The sequence below is a fragment of the Macrobrachium nipponense genome, chromosome 27 (assembly GCF_015104395.2).
Source record: "Macrobrachium nipponense isolate FS-2020 chromosome 27, ASM1510439v2, whole genome shotgun sequence".
Lineage (NCBI taxonomy): Eukaryota > Metazoa > Arthropoda > Malacostraca > Decapoda > Palaemonidae > Macrobrachium > Macrobrachium nipponense.
The window spans coordinates 35,098,552-35,121,327 of record NC_087216.1 but is presented as its reverse complement, the minus strand read 5'-3'; the positions used below and the strand labels follow the sequence as shown (position 1 = coordinate 35,121,327).

General features: G+C 42.4%; 1 protein-coding gene across 1 annotated transcript in view; it reads right to left on the bottom strand.

Annotated features, from left to right (window-relative positions):
- Positions 1 to 20,598, bottom strand: part of LOC135201016 (protein MCM10 homolog) — a 219,168-nt gene extending 198,570 nt beyond the window's left edge. Inside the window, 7 exon segments of the mRNA XM_064229835.1 lie at positions 2,375 to 2,476; positions 2,651 to 2,802; positions 12,566 to 12,727; positions 17,657 to 17,761; positions 17,763 to 17,840; positions 17,843 to 18,555; positions 20,465 to 20,598. Coding sequence (XP_064085905.1) covers positions 2,375 to 2,476; positions 2,651 to 2,802; positions 12,566 to 12,727; positions 17,657 to 17,761; positions 17,763 to 17,840; positions 17,843 to 18,555; positions 20,465 to 20,483 — 1,331 coding nt within the window. The 5' untranslated portion in view covers positions 20,484 to 20,598.
- Between the last annotated feature and the right edge of the window lie 2,178 nt (positions 20,599 to 22,776).

Here is a 22,776-nt window from a genome sequence, read left to right as displayed (position 1 = left end):
GCCCAGGTAGAGAATCCTTTGAGTGGGTACGAGGTTCGACTTTTCCTGGTCGACTAACATGCCCAGTTCCAGACAGAACCGAAGACGACGATCCCTGTCCTGCAGCAGCTTCTCCCTTGAACTGCCAAGACTAACCAATCGTCGAGGTACCGCAGCAAACGGATCCCCTGAGCATGGGCCCAACTTGACACAAGAGAGAAGACCCTTGTGAACACTTGAGGGGCTGTCGTCAGCCCGAAGCCCAAGACTTTGAACTCGAAGACCTTGTCTGCAAGAGAGAAGCAAAGGAACTTCCTGGACGTCGGATGAACAGGGATTTGGAAGTATGCGTCCCTTAAGTCTATCGACAGCATGAAGTCCGCCTTCCCTCACCCGGGCTGCCAACACCAAGCACCCGGGGCGTCTCCATCTTGAACTGTGTCTTCCTGATAAAGTGAGTTTCAAGGTGGATGTGTCGATCGGCAGGCCTTCCAATTCCTCCCGACCTGCCGTTGGGCACCAAGAAGATGTGACTGTAAAACCCCAAAACCCCGGGGACAGACGCACTGCATCCTCTATCGCATCCTTGTCCAGCATTTTCTGCACTTCCTCCCGAAGAGCCAAGAACTTCAGAGAATCTGGAGGATATGCCTTCCTAAGCTGCGGCTTGTCTGACAGAGGAGGAGATAAGTCAAATGGCAGTAAGTATCCCACCCAGAAGGACATCTACCGCCCACTTCTCCGCCCCATAACTCTGCCACTTGGCCTAATGGCCAGCCAGGCACACCCCCACCCGTGGCGCAGGAGAGGGAGAGGCGCTACTAAACCACCGACGGTCCCCTTTACCTCTGCCCCTTGGGCCCCTTCTTGGCTTAAAGGAACGAGAGCGAAAGGGGCATTGATTCTTCTGACTTAGGCTGTGTCAAACGGCAAGTGCCTGCCAAACTCGAGGTCCTCGACAGCCTACCAGGCGACAATCTCCTTCACTGCTGCTGGACAGGGGAAGGAGGAGGAGCCAGACGTCTCCGAAGACGATACTCTGACTTAGTTACACGGCGTGGTGCACCAGTCTGTCTTTGGTGTCAGCCCGGCGCCGGTCTATCACATTCTCGAGTTCTGTCCAAGGAAACAAAAATTGGGACTCCAACAGATCTCTGTTCCTCAATGCCAGCAAGGACTCTGCGTCCAGCGATCTCTCCATCTTGGACAAAGCCGCGTCCCTTCTAATCAGAAGAAGATTAGCCCATAAATTAGCACTGATGTGCGCTAAATATGAAAACACCTTGCCTCCAGACTGCAACAGACTGGCAAGCGAGGAGGCACTCGCCAACCCTTCTGGGGACTGTCGGGGAAGCTATCTTGGCAATAACCACAGACCAGAGGTCCAGCCAAGAAACTGTCTGCAACATGGAGGCCACCGTAGATTCCAATGTTGAGGCATCTTGCAGAGACAAGGACGGAGCCACCGACCTCACCTGTTCCAAAGTCAATCCGGGCTTCAGGCGAATGACATCTGGGTTAAGATGGCTCGACAACAAAAATGCAGAGCTTGTAGCATAGTACTTCCTATGTCTCTTGAGAGGCGGGGGTAGTAGTTTGGTAGAGCCCCTAGAGCGAAGCGAACCGTCCCAGTCTGAAACAGAGGCGTTAACCTTCTGCCAGACCGACTGAACGTGCCCCGACAAAAGAAGCTAAAGAGATGATTAGGGGTCCGGGTAGCTCCCACCAAGGCTTCCAAGCAAGGAGGAACGTAAGACGACCGAGCCTGAGTCCTACTTTCCAAATTGTTAAACCCACAAATGAGATCATATAGGAGCTGGCAATGAAGAAAAAGTAAATGACCTATGCCCTGTTGTAATTAATTACTTCCTCAATCATCTGACACTTCTGTTCCTATTTGAAGATTTTATTAATAAATTCATCTAACCACTCCCTAAACTCTTCACAACTATAGTTGGTAGCACAATCCTGGCCCGTACAACTCCACACCCTCTGTTAGCACAGAAATCATTCCTGTAAAATCTGATGTTTTTGTTCCTACTGCCAATCAAAGAACACCTTGAGAAAAGAAACTAAAAGGGTAACAATAATGTGAAAAACAGTCCACAGCCAAAGTAGCAAGTGTTAATAGCACCACACAGAATGACAAGAAAAATTCTAGATGCACCTGGTGGAGAACAGGTGAACTAGACAGTCATGCAGAAAGCCAAGCAATCTTCTTTACTTTGAATGCTGACCACACCTACTGGTGCAAAGATTTAGCTATCATTAATAGTAGACGAGATTCATCTTCAATAACAGTCAAATAGTTCTTGTAATTAATACAGCAAACAGTAACATGTATGAAAAATAACATTCTTAGAGGAGACAAATAAGTACCGTTCTGCAAACTTACCTGCCCTTACACCATCCTAAATCTTTGGAGCTGCCCATAATCATAGCTTTGTTCGAGTCATAAATTGAAAGTGTGAGAATATCAGTGTTTTTATCACCTTGTCTGCAACAAAATCATCCAAATTATTAATGTTATCTTTTTTAGACTTTCACAATACTTTTTTCTATTTTAGTGAGTGACTGCAACAAAAGGCAACAACAAAATGTCATCCTTAACATATATCAGTAATGAACCATTTTAGTGTTCCTTCACACACTTCAATATGAATCTTCTTACCGATCTTTCAAAATAGCTGGATTGAGCAACCCTATAACCGTACCAACACTATGTTTCCACAAGTTCTTTTGGGCATTGTTGAAAAGGAACAGCGCTACTGTCTTAGTACAATCCTGTAAGTCACTCAATTTCCATATTGAATACTGTGTACCCTGTAAACAAGAAATCTGAATTATGATGACGTTAACTACATTACTAGTTATTATACTAGCTGTATTTACAGTTGAATTAGCTTTAACTGAAGTAATATTAAAAAAACTGTACCTATAAATACAACCTGGCAGATAAATCAAATAAAGCTAAAACTCCTGCATTCAATCTTACAGTGATATTCTCAAGATGAAAATATGATGCAAACTATCACATTTAGTTCTTGTTAACACAGTCACCACGTTCATTTACATACTACATTCACTGACCCTCTTTTTATTATCTACAGTGACTGATGTGAGCTATCATAAGACTAACCAAAAGAATATTCTTCTTTACTAAAGATATTTTATGTAATCAATTGCAATACACTAAACTAATATACTAATAACAGAACACTATATTAAAAATATAATATACTTTCAGTTATTTGTATTTTTCTTGGGTATGCATACCAGAGCCCTTATATAGGAGTATCCCCCTCTACAAGATGAAATCAGCCATTGAATTCACTGTAATCCCTGGATTATTTTATTTCACATTATTTGAAGATCAACATTTTCCAGATTACTATAGACCCCAGGGACCAGAGACTTTCATATATACGTAATTAAACAAAATAAAAAAAATAACAAACCAATCTCAAATGGTTGGCAATGACGCATGGGTCTAAAGAAATGTTGGTAACACTGCTTACACCTATAAACAGGCTGAGAAAGGGTTTAGGAGATCCAACACCATAAGAAACATGTAAGAAACACACCTTCATGTGTACATATAGTACCCTAAACCACACAAGAACACACACACATACACGCAAATAACAGTGCACACACCCACAGTCCCCTTCTCCCTTATCATTTCTCATTTATTATTTCTTGGTGTTTTGTCATACAGTATTTTTCACTGCATAAAATTAAAAATAAAAAAATAAACCAATGAAATTGGCAAGGCAAAAGTTGGAGAGAGACACACACACAGAATGATCTTTTGTGATGTTACTGACTTATTAAGTCACATAGCATATTTTATCCTTTTTAATTGGCTGAATGGTTACGTCATCAATTCACTTGCAGATGGTAGAAGGTGCATGGGTGGCGAAGCACTCATGTTTTTTGTAAGCTTTCCACTATTGATGGAAAGATAGGCATGCATCATTGTGATTTTTTGCTTTTTGATGGATGACAGACAAATGCGTCAAATATCCTTTTCTTTAATTGGCTACATCCTAAAGTACCAGTGCACTCAGTGATACAGGTCATTTTCCCCTCTTCATACTTTCATGTGTGATCAGTCGCTTGTTTGAAATGTTCATGTGGTTTCCTTACGTGATGCTTTACCCTGAGCATGTGGCTTGCACTGCAGGTCCTGCTATTACCACGTGCTGTGGTGTGCGCCCCACCTTGTCCTAAGAGGGCGAGGAAAGTTCTAACCCTGTAAAAGCAGCCTGAAATCATTGCAAGAATCAAGGCAGGATGGTTGTCACATATAATGGACAAGTACAGCATTGCGATCAACTTTACATATCAAAACTTCCCAGGACAAGCTGAAGTAGACCATGATGGACTTTGGGAAAAAGACATCCAAGAGTCTGGTCTGCAAGGTCATGAGGCCAAAGAGCAGTCAACTGTGATCTGGTTTTGTCAGCAAAGGGATGCTGGTGTGCATGTGTGCAGTGCTGAGTTGGAGGCTGCAGCTACAAAGTTCTCAGGCCTCCATGGGGTTGCAGACTTCAAGGCATCCGAAGGTTGGCCATTTAAGTTCACGAGATTCGACATGTGATTTTAACAATATGACTCGTAGCAAAGCTTTGGATACTTAAGAGGAGGGAATGGAGGAATTTTATCCATAACAGCTTGGCTGATCTGAAGGAAAAAGAAATGAAGTTTTTATGATAAAAACAAAGTTTAATGTATACTTACCTGGCAGGTATATATATAGCTATATTCTCTGTTCCACCTGGCAGAAATTTCAAAACTCGCGGCAAACGCTAGTAACCTATTAGTAGTTCAGGCAACCACCACCCCGTTACCGTGGCGCTAGCGCTAGGAACCGTTCCCAATTGGGCCAGATTTTCTCTGAACCCTGTCTCCTGAGGGGAGGCGGGTGGGAATTAAATTATATATACCTGCCAGGTAAGTATACATTAAACTTTGTTTTATCATAAAAACTTCATTTTAATGTATGACACTTACCTGGCAGGTATATATATAGCTGATTGACACATTTTGGAGGTGGGTCAAGGACAGCAACATTCTTAGAGTATAAAAAATTATTATTAAAATATTATTAAGACTCCAGGTTCCTTACCTGCTAAGGTAGCTGACTTCATAGGTCCTGCCTCTAAGCCTGCTTAAACCTTAGTAGCTCTCAACAAGGAAGTGTCCTGTATGTTGAAGAAGCTAAGACTGGAACTGACAACTGGACGTGACCAATGTGTTGACAGAACCGTACAGCCCTCTTATGCCACGGCATTCAAGCTAGTACTCGATCATTCACCTGAACTACACACACACCATCACCGGATAATACTAACAAGACTGAGAAAAGTACCGCACACTTTTCTCAGACAACCAATAAACACAACACCATCACCTAATAAAATCAACTAGCTTGAAAAGAAGGTTATGGGGTAGTAACTCCTTTGCCCAATACTGTACCAGAGGACACGTATGGACCTAGTGTCTGACAATTATCAAAGGTTGTCTGAACATCCTAAGATAATGAGACGCAAATATTGAATTAGTTCTCCAATATGTGGATTCAATAATTTCCTTGAGGGCTAAATTCTTTTTAAAAGCTAATGAAGTCGCCACTGCCCTGACTCATGAGCCTTCACTTTCAAATACCAAAGCTCTGCTCTTGACACAGCATAGAGCTCTTTTAATTAACTCTCTCATGAAGAAGGCTAGAGCGTTCTTCGTCATGGGGTACTGGGGTCTTTACTGAACACCACAGAGCATCAGACTTCCCTCTGATACCTCTTGTTCTTTCCATATACCGCAACGCTCTCGACTGGGCAGAGAACTCTTTCTTGCTCGTGACCCACTAACTCAGCCAAACCAAAACTTCAAAGGATCTTGGCAAGGATTAGCTGGATTCTCATTCTTGGCCAAGGAAACCTTCTTGGAATGAACACACTGCGTTGCCATGTCTCCATCCCACCTTCTTCGATATGGCCTGAAGCTCACTAACTCTTTTAGCAGTTGCCAATGCTACTAAAAAAGATAGTCTTCTTAGCAAGATCTCTCAGAGAGGCTTCCTCTAAAGGCTCGATTTGCTAGAAGTTAAATACTTCAAGACCACATCAAGGTTCCAAGCAGGTGGCCTGCATTGTGATTGTTTCTTCGTACCAAATGACCTAATCAGATCTCGAAGGTCTAAGTTATTCGAGATGTCTAGGTCCCTGTGTCTAAACACTGAGGTTAGCATACTCTTATAACCTTTGATTGTCGAAACTGACAAGCGTAAATCCTTCCTCAAGTATAGAAGGAAATCTGCGATTTGGGTCACAGAGGTACTGGATGAAGACACTTTCCTGTTCTTACACCACTTCCGGAAATTGTCCCACTTCGACTGATATACTGTGATTGTGGAGGTTCTTCTGGCTCTAGCCATGCACTGGCCACCTCTCTAGAATATCCCCTCGCTCTGACCAGACGTTCGATAGTCTGAACGCAGTCAGACCAGAGCGAGGGTATTCTTGTGAAACCTGTCGAAGTGGGGTTGTCTGAGTAAATCTACTCTTAGAGGAAGAGTCCTTGGCGTATCTACTGTCCATTCCAGTACCTTCTGTGAACCAAACTTTGGGCCGGCCAAACGGGGCTATTAAGGTCATCCCTCGTTCCTTGGCTCTCCCTGAACTTCTTCATCACTTTCCCCAGTACCTTGAACGGAGGAAAAGCGTACAGATCTAAGTTTGACCAATCCATCAGGAATGCGTCGACCAGCCCACTGCTTCCTGGTCTGGAACCGGAGAGCAATAGGTTGGTAACCTTTTTGTTCTGGCTGTCGCAAACAGATTCTACTACTGGACGGCCCCACAACTTCCACAGGCTCTGGCAAACCTCCATGTGCAACGTCCACTCCGTCGAGAGAAGTTGTTCTCTTCTGCTCAACAGGTCCGCACCCACATTCTTCTCTCCTTGTATAAACCTGGTGAGTATCACGACCTTTTCCTCTCCGCCCAAAGCAGAACTTCCTTTGCCAGATTGTAAAGGGGCAACGGAATGAGTTCCTCCTTGTTTTCGGATGTATGCCAGAGCCGTGGTGTTGTCCGAGTTGACGCTGCACCGTCTTGTCTCGAATCACTCTCTGAAGTGCTTCAAAGCCAAGAAAATTGCCATCAGTTCCTTCCTGTTTATGTGCCACTTTGTTTCTTCCTTGCTCCAAAGTCCCGACACCTCTTGAGGGCCTAATGTCGCTTCCCAACCCACGTCCGACGCGTCGGAAAATAAGACGATGGTCTGGGCTCTTCTGCTGAAAAGCGGGGACCATCCCTCCTTGCTAACCTGCCTGGAGTTAGCCCCACCCCCAACTTTTAATTCCCCCTCTTTACTTCGGCCGGAATTAGAAACTGGAAGGAATCCGGTTGCAATTTTCCCTTGGCCATGAATCCTTCAGGAAAAAACTGTAGAGGTCTCATGTGCAGTCTTCCTAAAGAAATGAACCTCTCTAGCGAAGAGAGTGTGCCCAGTAGACTCATCCACTCTCTTGCTGAGCATCGGTCCTTCTTTAGAAAGTCCTGCACCTTCCGAATGCATTGGGCTGCCTTTCGGGGGACGGAAAAGCCCGAAAAGTCACTGCCGATATCTGAATCCCCAAATAAACTATCTGTTGTTGGGGATCCAATTGAGATCTTATCAACCAGTCGTCCAGATAAAAAGACACTCTGATCCCTCTTAAATGTAACCATCTCGCCACATTGGACATCATCCTCGTGAACACTTGAGGGGCTGTGCAAAGGCCGAAGCATAGGGCCTTGAACTGAAAGACCCTGTCCTGAATCACAAACCTTAGATACTTCCTGCTTCCTGGATGAATCGGAATATGAAAGTATGCGTCTTGTAAGTCCAGGGTCGCCATCCAGTCCCCTGGACGTACGCTGCCAGTACTGAATCGTTCGTCTCCATAGTGAACTTGGTCTTTTCTACGAAAAAGATTCAGTTGACTTACGTCCAGAACTGGCCTCCAACCTCCCGAGGACTTTGCAACCAGGAACAGACGGTTGTAAAATCCCGGAGATTCGTGATCCAGAACAGGCTCTATGGCTCCTTTCTCTAGCATGGAAGCTACTTGCTCCCACAGAGCCGCTTTCTTCACTAAATCGTTGTAATTTGCCCGAGGGCTCTCGGAGATGTTGCGAGAGGAGGTCTCTTCAAGAAAGGAATCTTGTACCCTTCCCGAGCTACGTTGACAGCCCAGGGATCTGCCTTCATATCTTGCCAAACTTCCAGAAACCTTGAAGTCTGGCTCCCACTGTCGTCTGGAGGACTGAGTTCTCATTCTTTAGAGGCGGGGGTCGTTGGCACCTTCTTTTAGCGGTACTCTCCGAACCCTAAAGGCGGGGTCGAAGCGAATGGTTCTTCCATCGAAAGGGCTGTTGCGAAGGCCTAGTATCCTTTGGAGTCTTCTTCACCAACTTGGGTGGTAAGAACTTCTTACTGAAGACGAGAGAAGATCTTGAGTGGCCTTCTGAGAAAGGGGAGAGAGCTATATCCCTAATCACCTCTGAAGGAAACAGCTGTTTCGAAAGAGGAGAGAACAGCAACTCCGATTTCTGAGAGTTAGAAACTCCTTTTGAAGCGAAAGAACACAACAGCGATCTCTTCTTAAGTACTCCTGCTGTGAATAACGAAGCCAATTCATTCGTTCCGTCTCTCAGAGCCTTGTCCATGCAGGACATAATGCTCTTAGCTGTTTCTAAATCCCTTGCGAATCCTCCCAATCTTTCTTCTGGGATGGGAGTTCGCTAGTGCTCCCAAAGACCAATCCAGGAAATTGAAGACTTCGAAAGTCCTAAAAATCCCTTTAAAAAGATGGTCAAATTCTGAAGACGTCCACCAGGACCTTAGCAGACTGTAACGCCTGTCTGCGTGGAGCTGTCTAACTATACTGGAGAAGTCCCCTGGGAGGAGGCAGGTACTCCCAGGCCTAGACTTTTCTCCAGTAGCGTACCATACTCCTGATTTAGAAAGCTAACTTAGCTGGTGGAAAAACAAAAGAGTATTTTCCCGCTTCTTTCTTATCCTTCATCCAGTCATTCACACATTGAAGGGCCTTCTTCGCCGAAATTGACATCGTCATTTTAAGGAAAGAGGACTTCTTTGGAGTCCTAGTCTTGGAAAACTGTGATAAGGGGGATAACGGAGCTGTCGGTTTAAATTCCCCTTCAAAAATAGCAATAAGACGTGAAGTCAGAACCTTATAATATGAAGAAGGTTCCGTATTCTTTTCCTCAATTAATTCCAATTCCTCTTCTGCTGAAAGAAATGGTCTTGTAAACCTCATTGTCGTGTTGACGCCTTCGTTGACGGAATAGCGTCCTGCCCGCCCCTGCGTCCTGCGGACTTACCGAGGAGTTCGGCGTTCCTTGCCGCCTCTCGATGTCCTGCCGCCTGCGTCCTGCGTCCATCGTAGACACGCCTGCTTCCTGTCGCCTGCGTCCTGCGTCCACAATTGGTCCCGCGTCTGATGTTTGCGTCCTGCTTCTTCCGAAACTATTTTCTTCCTGTGTTCTGCGTCCTGCAAAACAAGCGATCGCTTGTCCTCCTAGCGCCAGTGCGCCCTGAGTCCTCGGCGAACGCGTCCTTGTATTCCCTTTTAGAAGACTTAATGGGAAGGAAAATCGTCCTTACGCCTCGAAGATGCTTGCTCAGGCGCATCCCAGGACTTCACCAGAACTGCCAGCTTGGACTGCATTTCCCTTAAGAAACCCTTCGTACTATCCTCCTGAATGGTAGACGAACGAAGGAGGAGGATTACGAGCGGGACTGCGACCTAACGGAGAGCGATCTTGTACTCTACCCGACGGAGAAAGACGAGGGGAAGATACACAAGAAGATGGAGGAGATTCTCCCATCGAAATACCAGGCCGAGAAGGACGTTATAGCGCCAGTGCGCCCTGAGTCCTCTCTAGCACGAAAATCCTTTTCTCTTGATCGGCACTGCGTCCCCGTCTTCCGAGGAGGACAACACCTCAGGACTACTCCAAGCCTCACGATCTTGAGCCTGTCTCACTTTCACTGACATCGAAAGCACTAACTCTATCTGTAAGTCGCTGTATCTGGTCGCCCATGACGCAAGGGCAGCGAACACCTTCACAATATTTGTATCGTTCGCCTCCTCCGATACAGCAGCGGGCGCAGGAGATACCTGGGGAGAAGGAACTACCAACTCTACATTAGAAGGAGCTGGAGAGGAAATACATTCACTCCTTTTACTAGAAGAACTTTGACTTCTCACTACGAGAAACAGACCTCCTTACACGATCTTTCTCAAGTCTCTCAACATATTTCATAAATATCTTCCATTCCTTCTCTGATAAATTCTCACATTCAATGCATCTATTCTCCCAAGTACACACATTCTCCCTACACTTCTTACAAATGGTATGAGGGTCGACCGAAGCTTTCGGCAATCTTACCTTACACCCCTCTTTTACACACACACTAAACATACTCCCAGTATCAGACATCTTTAAAGAACAATCCAAAGCGAATGCCAAGCTAACGTTTCCGAGTACAATACCAAAAATCCATGAAAAGTCAGCAACGAGAATGAAAATCCTAGCAGGGACCACCAACAATGTTGCCGGTTCGCTGGCAGAGAAAATCTGGCCAATTAAGGGAAACGGTTCCTAGCGCTAGCGCCACGGTAACGGGGTGGTGGTTGCCTGAACTACTAATAGGTTACTAGCGTTGCCGCGAGTTTTGAAAATTTCTGCCAGGTGGAACAGAGAATATAGCTATATATATACCTGCCAGGTAAGTGTCATACATTAAATTTACATGTTCAAAAGGTTTCAAAGCTATGCATGTCTGCTTTCTTATATGCAAATACTTCTGGTAGCCACCATGCAAACCAACTGTTGTTTGATATGCAAAAGCAACCATGTATCTTGCATGGGTTGATGAACAGACTCCCAGGGATTTGGTATCATTTGGCAAAGGCTAGGTAAAACACCAAAGATTGTAACTGATTGGTTCCATATTCACTTTTGTAAGGTTATTATTTGTCATCAGACACAGGACCTTGGCATTGCTGGACATTTAGTGAATGGTTTGCTTCTAATGGCAAAATGCAACTGTACATCCTAATGCAACCCCAATTGGTTCATGATGGTCATTACAAATCATTTATTTGCCTCGTAAGATTGCTGCACTCATTCAGCCAATGGAACAAATAGTTATTGCTGCAACAAAAAGGTATACCAGAAGAATTTCCTAGAAGAAATGATGATTATGAGACCCAGGAGAAAGAGCTAGGCTTGGATACACAGGGGGCACAAACACTGGAGAATCTTTGAAGGCATTCGCTGAAGTCTGCCATCTACAACTTAGCAGATGCTTAGGAGGACATCACCATACAGACTCTAGAGCACACTTGGAACCATATGCTGAAGGAAGAAGAGGCCATGATGGTCTTCCAGGAGTTCAGTCAATTTCCATGCCCAATTCATGACAATATGTGACAACATTTCCAAATATGACATAAGGGAGTAGCTGGAAGACAATGGAGATAACCTTGGTTTCCAGCTTTAGTCCAACAACAAGATAGGTGCTGCAGTTGCTGCTGATGACAAGGAAGCCTCTGAAGAAGATGAAAAAAGCTGATGAGGCAGTTTCACAATAAGTGCCCTCATAAACGCATATGTCTATGGTCTTCAATGTTTAATGAGATCATGGAGAGAACCCCAACACTGACCTTAATGTCTGCCCCAGAGCCTTGGACACAGATACTTAAGTTCAAGTGTTTTGGTAGAATATTATTGTGACACAGAATCATTACTAGTATTGTCAAAGTATCCTCAACAGCTTCTTCACATTCCAAATGTCCGTCCGCCTACCCCCATTGCCATCCACTTTTCGGTAACTCAGTCCTTCAGCTTGGAAACACAGGCAAGCACATGTGCACCCTTCGCTGATATATGGGGCTTCTTCAGCCAAGGATCTGATGTATTGCTGCCTCACTTTGATAAGCATGACCCTCTAGGTGTTTCTGTGCCTCTTCTGGCCACTTTACTACAATGTCTCCTGGGAGTCACAGGAGGCACAAGAAGAGGCATATTGGAAGAAGATCCTAGTCTCAACAATATAGTTGAGCTAGTGGAGGGAGAGGAGGTGGAGGACAACTAGTAAACCCCCTCTAAAAGTTTTTATAAATCTGGCCATTTTAAGCGCCAAGGGAAGCACACACAGGTAGGTGACAGAGAAGTTATTTTTATTTTTGGCAGGTTTGCTTGCTTGTGTACATATGTTTCAATGACCAATTCCAACTTGCACTGAGGGATACTCCAAAATATGATGATGACTTGTATTCCCAATGGAACAAATTGAAGATTTTCATGAAATTTTACAAAGGCCTCGTTATCAAGCCTTGAAATTGTTCTTTTTGTTGAATCATGAGTCATATATTTTACAATTAATATCATATTAAAATGTACTTATTTTCCATGTTGACTAGATCATATACTACATAGATGCATCCAGTTATCAAACAGGTCACAGGTACAAAGTAAACCATATTTAGAAAAATGTTGCTCACCTTCTGGGAAGTTCTGGGTTCTCCTTTTGATACTAGAACTCCTATCGTGACCCAGTCACCCTCAATTTCCCCACAGCGAACATGCAAGTTGATGGATGACATCCGTACCATTTTGCGACCATCCATTCTCTCTCGCATGACGTCAGCCGTGATCAAGGATTCCTAGAAAACATCAAGCTTTATTGAAAAAAACTGATTAGCAGATCTGCATACAGTAATCAACAAACAGCATCAAACTTACAATTTTCACTAAAATGTAACATAACACAACCAGAAAAAATGGAATATGTAGGAGTCATAATCAAATGAAGATGACATGGAATTAAGGTATTCTTAGTTACCTTATAACAAATTGAAGCCTGTACAAATTTTATATTTAAGGAAAGTAATAATCATCTTTTAAAGTACTTTAGTGAAGACATATACAAAGCCCATTTAGGTTAAAGCCAATGTTTTTGAAGGATCTAAATTCTCTGACTACTCAACTACAATTCGTTAAGATAAAGGATTCAACACTAACAAGATGGATGGATTCACTTATGCTAGAGCCTCCTGAATGGTCATAAGAACAATCACAATTCCTCTGGTGCAGTAATACAAGAATTTCTAAGTACAATAGTACTGTAGTTTGAAGTTTTCCATTTTTGAATATAATTTCATAATAAAGGCCAGTACTGATAAAGAACTTGAAAACTCAACAAATTTCTGTATGATCCAATTCAGTACAATACAACATTTGTTGCTATAAAAATGAGATTTTTATAATAAAACAAGATTTTAATTATACTTACCCAATAAGTACATAGCTATAGTTTCTGTTATTTCACAGCGGTAGATACAAATTTCATGGTAGCAACACCGAAAGTGTGTAAGTGACACCAATCTCGCCCCCTAGCAAGAGGGTTTGGAACAACACAGCAGAATTGCTCATTCCTTTTATGCTGCTGTCCATCAGTGGGAAGGAGGGTGGGCTCTGATCATGTAGTTACTGGGCAAGTATAATTAAAATCTAGTTTTATTATAAAAAACATTTTTAATTATGCAACTTACCCAGTAATTACACAGCTGATTCCCACACTGATAGGAGGTGGATATATGGACATAGTCTACTCTAAAACATTAAGTCATGTAATGAATGCGGCATAGATAAGCTGCTAGCATTGAAGCAATGCTTGTCGTCCCTTGTTAGTTAAGAGAGCTTGCAATAGAGACTGCCTCTGGTTGGTGCTCAACTTAACCTGCAGTGGCGAGGCAGTAAAGCCAAGGGTTGCCTCTACTTAAGGGGGAGCCTTGTAGCAAGGATGATTCCAATTACTCACAAGGAAGACAATTTGCCCGTGCCCTGGCACAGTACCATAACAAAAACAACCAGATTATTATGTCAGCTACACTGAAGTAAAAATCACAACCCATCCACTATAAGTGTTGGGTGCTCTGGGTACATTGTACCCACTTGGCTCCCCAAACTTCGATCCTTCACTACAAGGTGAAGGTTCGGAAATAGGAGGTAATCCTATGCTTTCTTCCTCGAAACCATCCCAGTAATTAAAACTTTCAAGGTACTGCCTAATTTTAACACTTTTCAAAAAAGTCTATTACACTCATGAGAAATAATGAATGATCATACTACCAGTAGGTCAAATGCCAAATGAACATATGAAGATATATCTCTTGAAAACTAATGAGGTAGAGGTTGTACTAATGTCATTAGCTTTGCTAAAAGGAGGCAAATGCTCCTCTTAAATCTGAGTCGAAGAAGATTAAGTCAATTAGTGTAAATGGCCATAATTGGTTTTTATTCTAATCCAAGGACGAGACGCATACTTGCCATAAACAACGGTTAAATCTGGTCTGGGAGTCTGGTTCTGGAAATACCAGACCATCTAGCCAGGCAGAGAGTTCCATTCTTCCTCCTGCCATAAATCACTTCTGGCTCTGAAAACAGGGCTTGCGTTCGACTATAGGTGTCTTCCTGAGTTCCTATCAGAAGGAACTAATTCTGCCAAAAACAACACTCTGTGGGAAGAGCTTGCTTCTTGTTGCTTAATTCATTCGCCAGGATTGTGGTTCCAATCTGTCCATAACAGAAGGCCTCTTGCTGCTTCGCAGTGAGAAAAAGTGCATTCCTCCCAGTTTCTTGATGTAAAAGAGAGTTGTTGTATTGTCCAAGTGCCAGTTACTACTTTGTTGCGGACCAGGTCTGCAAACTCCAACAGCACTCCAGTGGATAGCAGTCAATTCTTTCAAATTGGTGGGCCACACACTGTCTAACATCCCATGTCCCCAATACTACCTTGTCTCCCAGGAGAGCTCCCCAACCTAGATCGGGACAACGTCTCACTAGAGGTACTAGGTTGGGGCTCAGAGGGAGAAGGGACTTTCCTTTCTAATAGCCTGTCTTCTGACCTCCAAGACAGGTCCACTTTTATTTCAGATGTCGCCTGAAACACAAAGGAGTCTGGATATTTTTCCCCATTCCAGTTATTCTTTAGGAGAGCTGGAAATTTCTCATGTGTAGACTCCCCTAGGACACGAAACTGTTCTATTGAGGCTAGGGTACCCAGCAGGCTTATCCACACCTTTGCTGAGCAATCTAAAGGGCTAGAAAATGGTCCACCTTCTGAAGGCACGACTCCACTCTTTGTGGGGATGGAAAAGCCTGAGAAGCCACGAGTCTATCCTCATCCCCCAAAAACAAAAAGACAAATTCCTGACAGGGGACTAACTGTGACCTTCCCAAAGTTTATCAGAGTACAGGCCCTCTGTTGGTTACGTCTCCTCTGTCTAAGACTGAAGAAGTCAATCATCCAGGTAAAGAGACTATTATCCAGACTAGTTGCAGCCATTCGCAATGGGGGGGGGGCTAAGATGCGAGTAAATACTTGTCGGGCTGTCGAAAGACCAAAGCAAAGAATTGGTATATCACAGAACACGTATCGAAGAAACTTCGAGTCTAGGTGAGCTGGGATATGGCAATATGCATCTTCCATATCAATGAAGATCATCCAATCCCCCAACGAATGGATAACAAAACCATCTGATTCATTTCCATTTTGAATTTTGTCTTTCGGACAAAAAGATTTGTTGCTTACATCTAACACATGCCTCAAGTCCCCTGAGGCCTTGGGAACTACATATACAGGCAGTCACCCCGATTATTTGTTTGTTTTGTTTATCTGTATGGTGTTTTTACTTGCATGGAACCAATGGTTATTCAGCAACGGGACCAACGGCATTATGTGACTTCTGGACCACGTCGAGAGAACTACTATCACCAGAAATAACACCTCTCTCACTCCTCAATAGAATGGAAGAGAATCGAACCTGAGACCACCGAGGTGGGACGCCAACACAATACCGTCCCTGGATATTGGCAGGGGTTCTATTCTCGACAGGGTGCTGATAAGCGAGTCATCATTAACTGAAACTCAGCAATTTATGGTGCTTATGGCACCAAGTTTTGGTTAATGGCACCTCTGTTAGGTATGTTATGGCACCATACCTCCATTATCGGCACCTTATGGCGCCGATAACCAAAACCTGGCCTGTTATGGTGCTACACAAGCACCATAAAACCAGATCACCATTAACCGAGTCCGCCGATAACTGGGGACTGCCTGTAGTAAGTTGTAAAACCTGGGAGTTAGCAGATCTACTACTAACTCTATGGCCCTCTTCTCCAAGAGTGACAAAACTTCTTGACAGGGTAATAAATGTCTGAATTTTTAGAGTAGGCTAAATCTACGGAGAGCTGAATATGGGTGGAACACTTGAATGTTGTAGCCTTCCCTCAACAATTTACGATCCAAGGTTCCGCCCCTCTTGCTTCCCAGTTCATCAAAAACTGGCAGAACCTTGCTTCTGCAGGTGCATGGATGACTGCCCCTTCACTTCTTACTTGCGGGGATTTTTGAGGAAGATTTCTTAATGGTTCGAGGAGTGAAACATACTCTTCCCCTCAATCTAGGCAATGACCTAGAGCTTCCCCTATCACGAAACTGCTGAGTGTGTGTGGAAGGAGAAGGGTATGAGCTAAGAGTGGTACCACAAGAGCACTTGGTTGAATGAGAGAGAGGGGGTCAGGGGTTGACTTCTCCTGAAAGTCAGAAGACACCATAATCACTGTATCTTGACATCGAAAAGTGTTTATTATCCAGAGGAGAGTAAAGAAGGGCAGGCCTCTATGTCCAAGACATTCCTTTGGTGGTGAAAGAACACCTGAGTTCTCTCTTTTTCAGATTGCCCAACGTAAAGAGCAATCAAGGAAGCTCACTACTCCGAACATACAGAAGATATTCTTAATAAGATGGTCTAATTCCGATCTCCTTGTGGAGTCTATGAGTCTAGAAAAGTCTTTTACATCCTTCAGTGCAATAATGAATCCCAGAGAAGTTAGAATCTGACATAGTTGATGGAAAAGCAATAAAGCTAGCCTTAGCCAACTGGCTTACTAGTAAAAAAAAACACTTCAAGATGAATGCCTCACCAAAACTACTGGAAAATAATCCAAAAGATGAAGCAAGGACTGCACACAAACCACCAATGTTAGTCAGGAGCTGGCAGAAAATGAATTGGGATGCTACGCTATTTTGTATCTGATGATCCTGAAAGTGGGCAGGACCTGTTCGCCCACACAAGCGATGGTAACGCTACTGCAAAATTTGAATTTTGGACTGCCGAGGTAGAAAGCTTTTAGGTATTAACTGTTTGGTAAGTTCACATATGTAAAAAAAAAAAAAAAATTTCCTGAAAAAACACTAAACTCAAAAAAACTTTTTCACGACCTAAATGTAACATATCACCACACACTACCTAGCAAATTACTCGGTAGAAACTAAGGGTCAAATGAAAATGATATGGTATCTGTTCAACCCAAAGACCAACAAGTCAAACATCCCCTTCAAACTTAAAGTCAAGTTAACTACATGTAGTACTTACAATAGTTCAATATTGATCACCAACACCAAAAGCTGTTTATAAAAGCTTAAGTTTGAGCTTTGTGGGCACAACTGAATGAAGAAAAAACTTGAACTTGAATGTAATTCCAAGTAGTTCACAATTTACCAAGAGAAAAACACACAAAAGGTAAACTCACATAATTCTTATCCCTGAGTAAAAGTCAACAGTCACATTCTTATCCACCTCAGGTACCACCTTACTAGTCCCTGCCTGCTTTAGATTAACAAGTGACCCTCCCATCCACACCTTTCCAGCCCGTCCTTGAGCTGTTTGAAGTAACTTTAACACGTGAGAGTACTTCTCATGCCTTTTCTGCAAAGAATTATTATTCTGCTGTTTTTCACTAGCCTCATGAGCAATCCTTTTCTTGATTTCCCGTCCAAAGCTATTGTACTTCTGCTCCATAGGATTCCTTTCATCTTCTTCATCTTCAGAATCTGTGTCCCCCTGATGACTGATGCTTTTCTTACCATATTTTTTATATAAGGCTGACTCCTCTTTCTCAGTAAGAGTTCTGACAGTGGATTTTGATACTGTTGAAATATTTGTTAGTTTGGTGAATCGTTTACTGGATTCAGCCTCTGCACCATGACTCAGCCCTTTCTTTTTTGACAGTTGATCCTTAAGCAGTTTCATGCGCTCCTCTATTTGCCTCAGCTCCATCTCAAGGGGATCAATTTCTGTGGTAGTTTCACTACTTGGCTTCTGGTTACATTCTCCTTTACGTGAAAACCTGGAATTGGCAAAGGCAGAACTAAAACTTGAATTTTGGCTACTGGAAGGGGGCTCCTCATCTTCATCTGATAAAGTAAGACCTAGATCAGCTGCAGTATTATTTGGTGAATCCTTGGAAGGAACTGCCAGTGATGGACAGTTTTCCTCAGCTTCAGTTTCATCTAGCATTCCTGTTAAGATGTTCAATTCTGATTCAGGGTCCTCTTGCTTTGGAGTGGCTGACATGTGCTCCCCAGTCCATCCTTCTGTGTCATCATCATCATCCAGCATTGCTGTTAATGTGTCTAAGTCATATTCTGCAACATAAAACAAAAATATTTGTGTATACAAAACAAAGAAAACTACTTTCTACTACAAAAAACATTGGTAATCCTGTCTGTAATCTTTGAATTAATATAAAGAAATTGGCCTTACTAGTTCATCATACATACTACTCTAACTTGCTTCACAAATCAAATGAAATAAATCATTAAAGTATAATTTGTATTTTTCCTAAGTATACAAGCCAGGCCCTTTTTTTATACAGGAATATCCTTCAGAACAAGCTGAAAACAGTTGTTGAATTTACTAACAAGGTGGTAAATTGGTGGTTATTGGGAGAGACGGGGAAATTCCATTTACTCTACTGCCATCTCCAACCCCTTCTTCCTTCAGTCTCAGGGACAAACCTGGTGGTTGAGGTTTGTATGGCTAGAAAAACTACAAATTACATTGAAAATTTATTTGTTCCTAAAGAATATATAGCATCACCTATTACATAGAAGACATTCATTATTACTATATTAAAGATGGTGGTTGGACTGCAGATCCAAAACTGAACTGGGATTAAAATCATTTAAGCTAATGCCGTAGTAAAGAAGTTGCATTTAAGCACTGGAGAGCAGAATTTGATATAACCTGCTTGTGAATGAATTAGACTTCAATCATGACTGCTTCAGTATAGCCTAATACTGAGAATATTGGATTTTTTGGTTTTGCTATGAAACTGAAAATTACCTAAAACTAGGTCAGCCCAGGCTAACTGAACTGGGAAATAATTTACTAGCTATCCCTGAAAACAAGACAAAATGCAAGCCTAACTAATAGATATGTGGAAATGAGATTTCTTAGCCTACTCTAGGCAAGTGTACTATTCAAAACACTGCAAGTCTAATGGAGGTTACCACATGGTAAACTGGACCAAGCAGAGTAGGTTAAGAGCAGAAACCTGCCGGCAAACTGTATCTTAACAAGTACCTACCCTATACTATTTTATATTATGCATGGGATAGCCTAATAGAATAGATAACTAGTACCCATTTATTCAAAAAATTAACTAAGTGCACGCTTCGTCGTCGTCTTCTACCAAAACAGTTGTTTACTTAAAAATGTCCTGGTAAGGGACCGTGTTCCGATTGTGTGATTAAAGTGCCCCAGTGTCTGTGGGGTACAAGTGGTGTGTGGATTTATCACAGGAAATGGAAGTTTGTTGACACAAGCGACTCTGTAAACATCGAGATGGCGTGAATCTTCTAAAAAAAAGAAGACTAAGTAAAAATTTCGAAAGCGTTTTGGTGAGATTTCACTGCCGTGGACACCCTTTTCACTACCCTCTGTTTAAATCTTAAAATTTGGCCTTAATTCTAACTTTGGAGAAAATCTTACTTCAAAAGGAGTAGAGGTCTTTAGCTAGCTCCGTTTCCCAGCAACAACAAGTCGCGACTGATGCCCATCTCCAGTGTCAGGACATGTTATAATGTACTTTTTCGGAGGGTGGCATGCATTGATCGTACATGGCCTGCTGAAGGCCATGCGGTGTTTTACCCTAATACTGCATACATACCTAGTAGTACTTGGGTAAAATACTGCTGTGCCTCAATTTAACCTAACCTCGTAAACAGTGTCCTAACCTGGCCTGGGGGACAAAGGGGGGCTTTGCCCTCCTAGGATACCCCAAAGTAGGGTAATGGCTAGACTAGCTATTTGTTCCATAGTTTCGCCGAAGGTTAGCTACTACCTATTATAAGATGCCTGAATGGAATCCATTATATTAAATGGACTAGCTAAACTAAGTTAGTCAATTCTATCTGCCTAGTCTATTTGATGTAGCTAGGGCTGGGTTAATGTACTTCCTAGCTAGGTACGTACTAAGGTAACTGGCTATAATTTAATGTTTTTCCTTATTTCCAATCACAGGATCGCCAAAAGATCCAAAGGGCTACTCACCTGTTTCACACTCTGCCATGGCGCTTGAAATGAAGGACCTCGTATTGTATATAGCTAATTTACGAAAAATATTAAAAGTTCACAAGTTTTGTTTACTGTTATGAAAATTGAGGACTTGGGGCGGGAAACTCCCGGTTTTCTTTAGATGACGTTAGAAGACAAACGAGGGTGGCTCCCTATGTAACGGCCCTTCCTATAATCGTAAATCTTCAGTCCTTGTTCGTTCTTGGTTACTTTGATTTCTCCTTAACTTCTAGGGATATCATAACATGTTGGCAATTCTATTGTGGCGGGATCACAAGCTAAAAAAACAAAAGCAAGAAAGACCTCCCCACATTTACGTTAACCACTCCTGGCTTACAAATTTCCCCCAGCCACATTTTCCCTTTACGTTACTTTAATTACTAACAGGGACACTCGTTAAGCAAGGCAAAAAAAAAAAAAAAAAAAAAAAAAAAATCTCAAACACATTCACTCACCAGGAAACTTGGCAAAATCGGGGCGAGAATCTGTGCTTTCAGCTCCCTTTCTAAATACAAACGACCCTTGAGAACGTTGTCAAATGCAACCACTACATCACTCCTCCATGCTATAGGAAATGGGCGCACCAGTTTCTATGAGTTAAACAGCTTGAAATTCTAAAGCAACAGTATTTATGCTTCGGTACATAAATACGTGATGGAAAACCCTTACAACCACCAAAAATCTTAGGGGGACCACAAGCGGGAATCGAGGGTTTGGGTTGGGGAGAGACAAAGTTGATGAAAAGCTGGTGAAGGAGTTTAAAATATCGCTCAAAGTTGTTAAATATATTAGAATTTCCAAAAGAGGATCCGCCAAGAATGTGCATAAGAAAGGATAAAAGAAACCGGAAATGAAAAAGGTGGCCGGCCAAAAATTCAAACGTGAAAAGCAGTCCAAAACAGGGTAAATTTAAATATTATGGGGCACTATCCTAACCAACACCTACTAACCTATCACTTAATTAGTTATTTCAACGCTTGGATCGGTAAAAAACTAGTGTTCTTGAAGATAGAAACTTAAAATGACACCTTTTTTCTACGGTGTCCTTGAGTGAAATATGATTTATCACAACGGAATTCGAACACATTAAGTTTTCAGTTAAGTTTTCCGCAGGAACAGTTACACTTATAGAAGCTACTGCCATGTTGGTGAGAAACAAAATGTAGCCGTGGCTTGCCCTTGCGAGAGATACATTTTCCGTATTCATGGTGTAAGAATGGATCCTAGAGAAATGGGAAAGTACAGAGATTTAGCCTGTGCATATTGCATTCGTCACTTTTTCAGTCATTTGTTTTTAGCTCAATGATCTTTTAAAACTAATGTGATTTATAGGTATTCTAGCACTAGTTTTTGCTATACATGTTTTCCCTTTATATCTTATAAACATATGATATGCAAAAACAGCAAGCAAAACTAAATGGTTCATAGACCAAGCACAATAACCTGAGACCGAATTTTCCAAGACCGAATTTTCCGAGACCGAATTTTTCCGAGGGACCGAATTTTCCAGACCGAGTTTTTTGAGACCGAATTTTCTGGCCAATGTTTTTTACATATTAAAGTGACGTTTTTTGGGGACTAATTAGCGTTTCCTCACTTAATGACTAGTATCTAAGAATTCTATACACTGTTCTCCATAACTCTAGGTAACTACTTTTTGTTTTTTTATAAGTTCATGCGCCCTTTGCTATCGAATTACCATTATTGTATTAATTAACAATATTGCACTGCGGGGAGAAGGCATCTAGTAAGTGGCAGAATAGAATGGAATATAAAGCTTAGGCCAAAGGTCAAGCGCTGGGACCTATGAGGTGATTCAGCTTTGAAAGGGAAATTGAAATTAAAAAGGTTTGAAAGGTGTAACAGGAGCAAAACCCGGCAGTTGGAACAATTATTAGGAGAGGGGTGCAAAGTAAGATGGAAGAAAGAATATGAACAGAGGTACAGTAAAAAGATTGAAAAAGGTTGCAGCAAGGGGCCGAAGGGACACTGTAAAGAACCTTAAGTAATGCCTAACAGTGCCACCTATAAGGTGTAAATCAAAATGGTGCAGGACACCATGAACGAAGAGAATGGACATTTATTTGTTGTTTGTGTCCAAAATAAAGGTAAGGACGAACTATAGCAAATATAAAATGTAAAAGCTTTTTCATTAAACGCTATTTTCCTAAAATCAAATTTCTCAAGAGAGTGTTAACGTTCAAGTTCTTTCGCAAATCCTTTTTGAATGTATCAACTTACATCCTTTTCTAACTTTACGATGATTCACCACGGTAGACGAACCACCA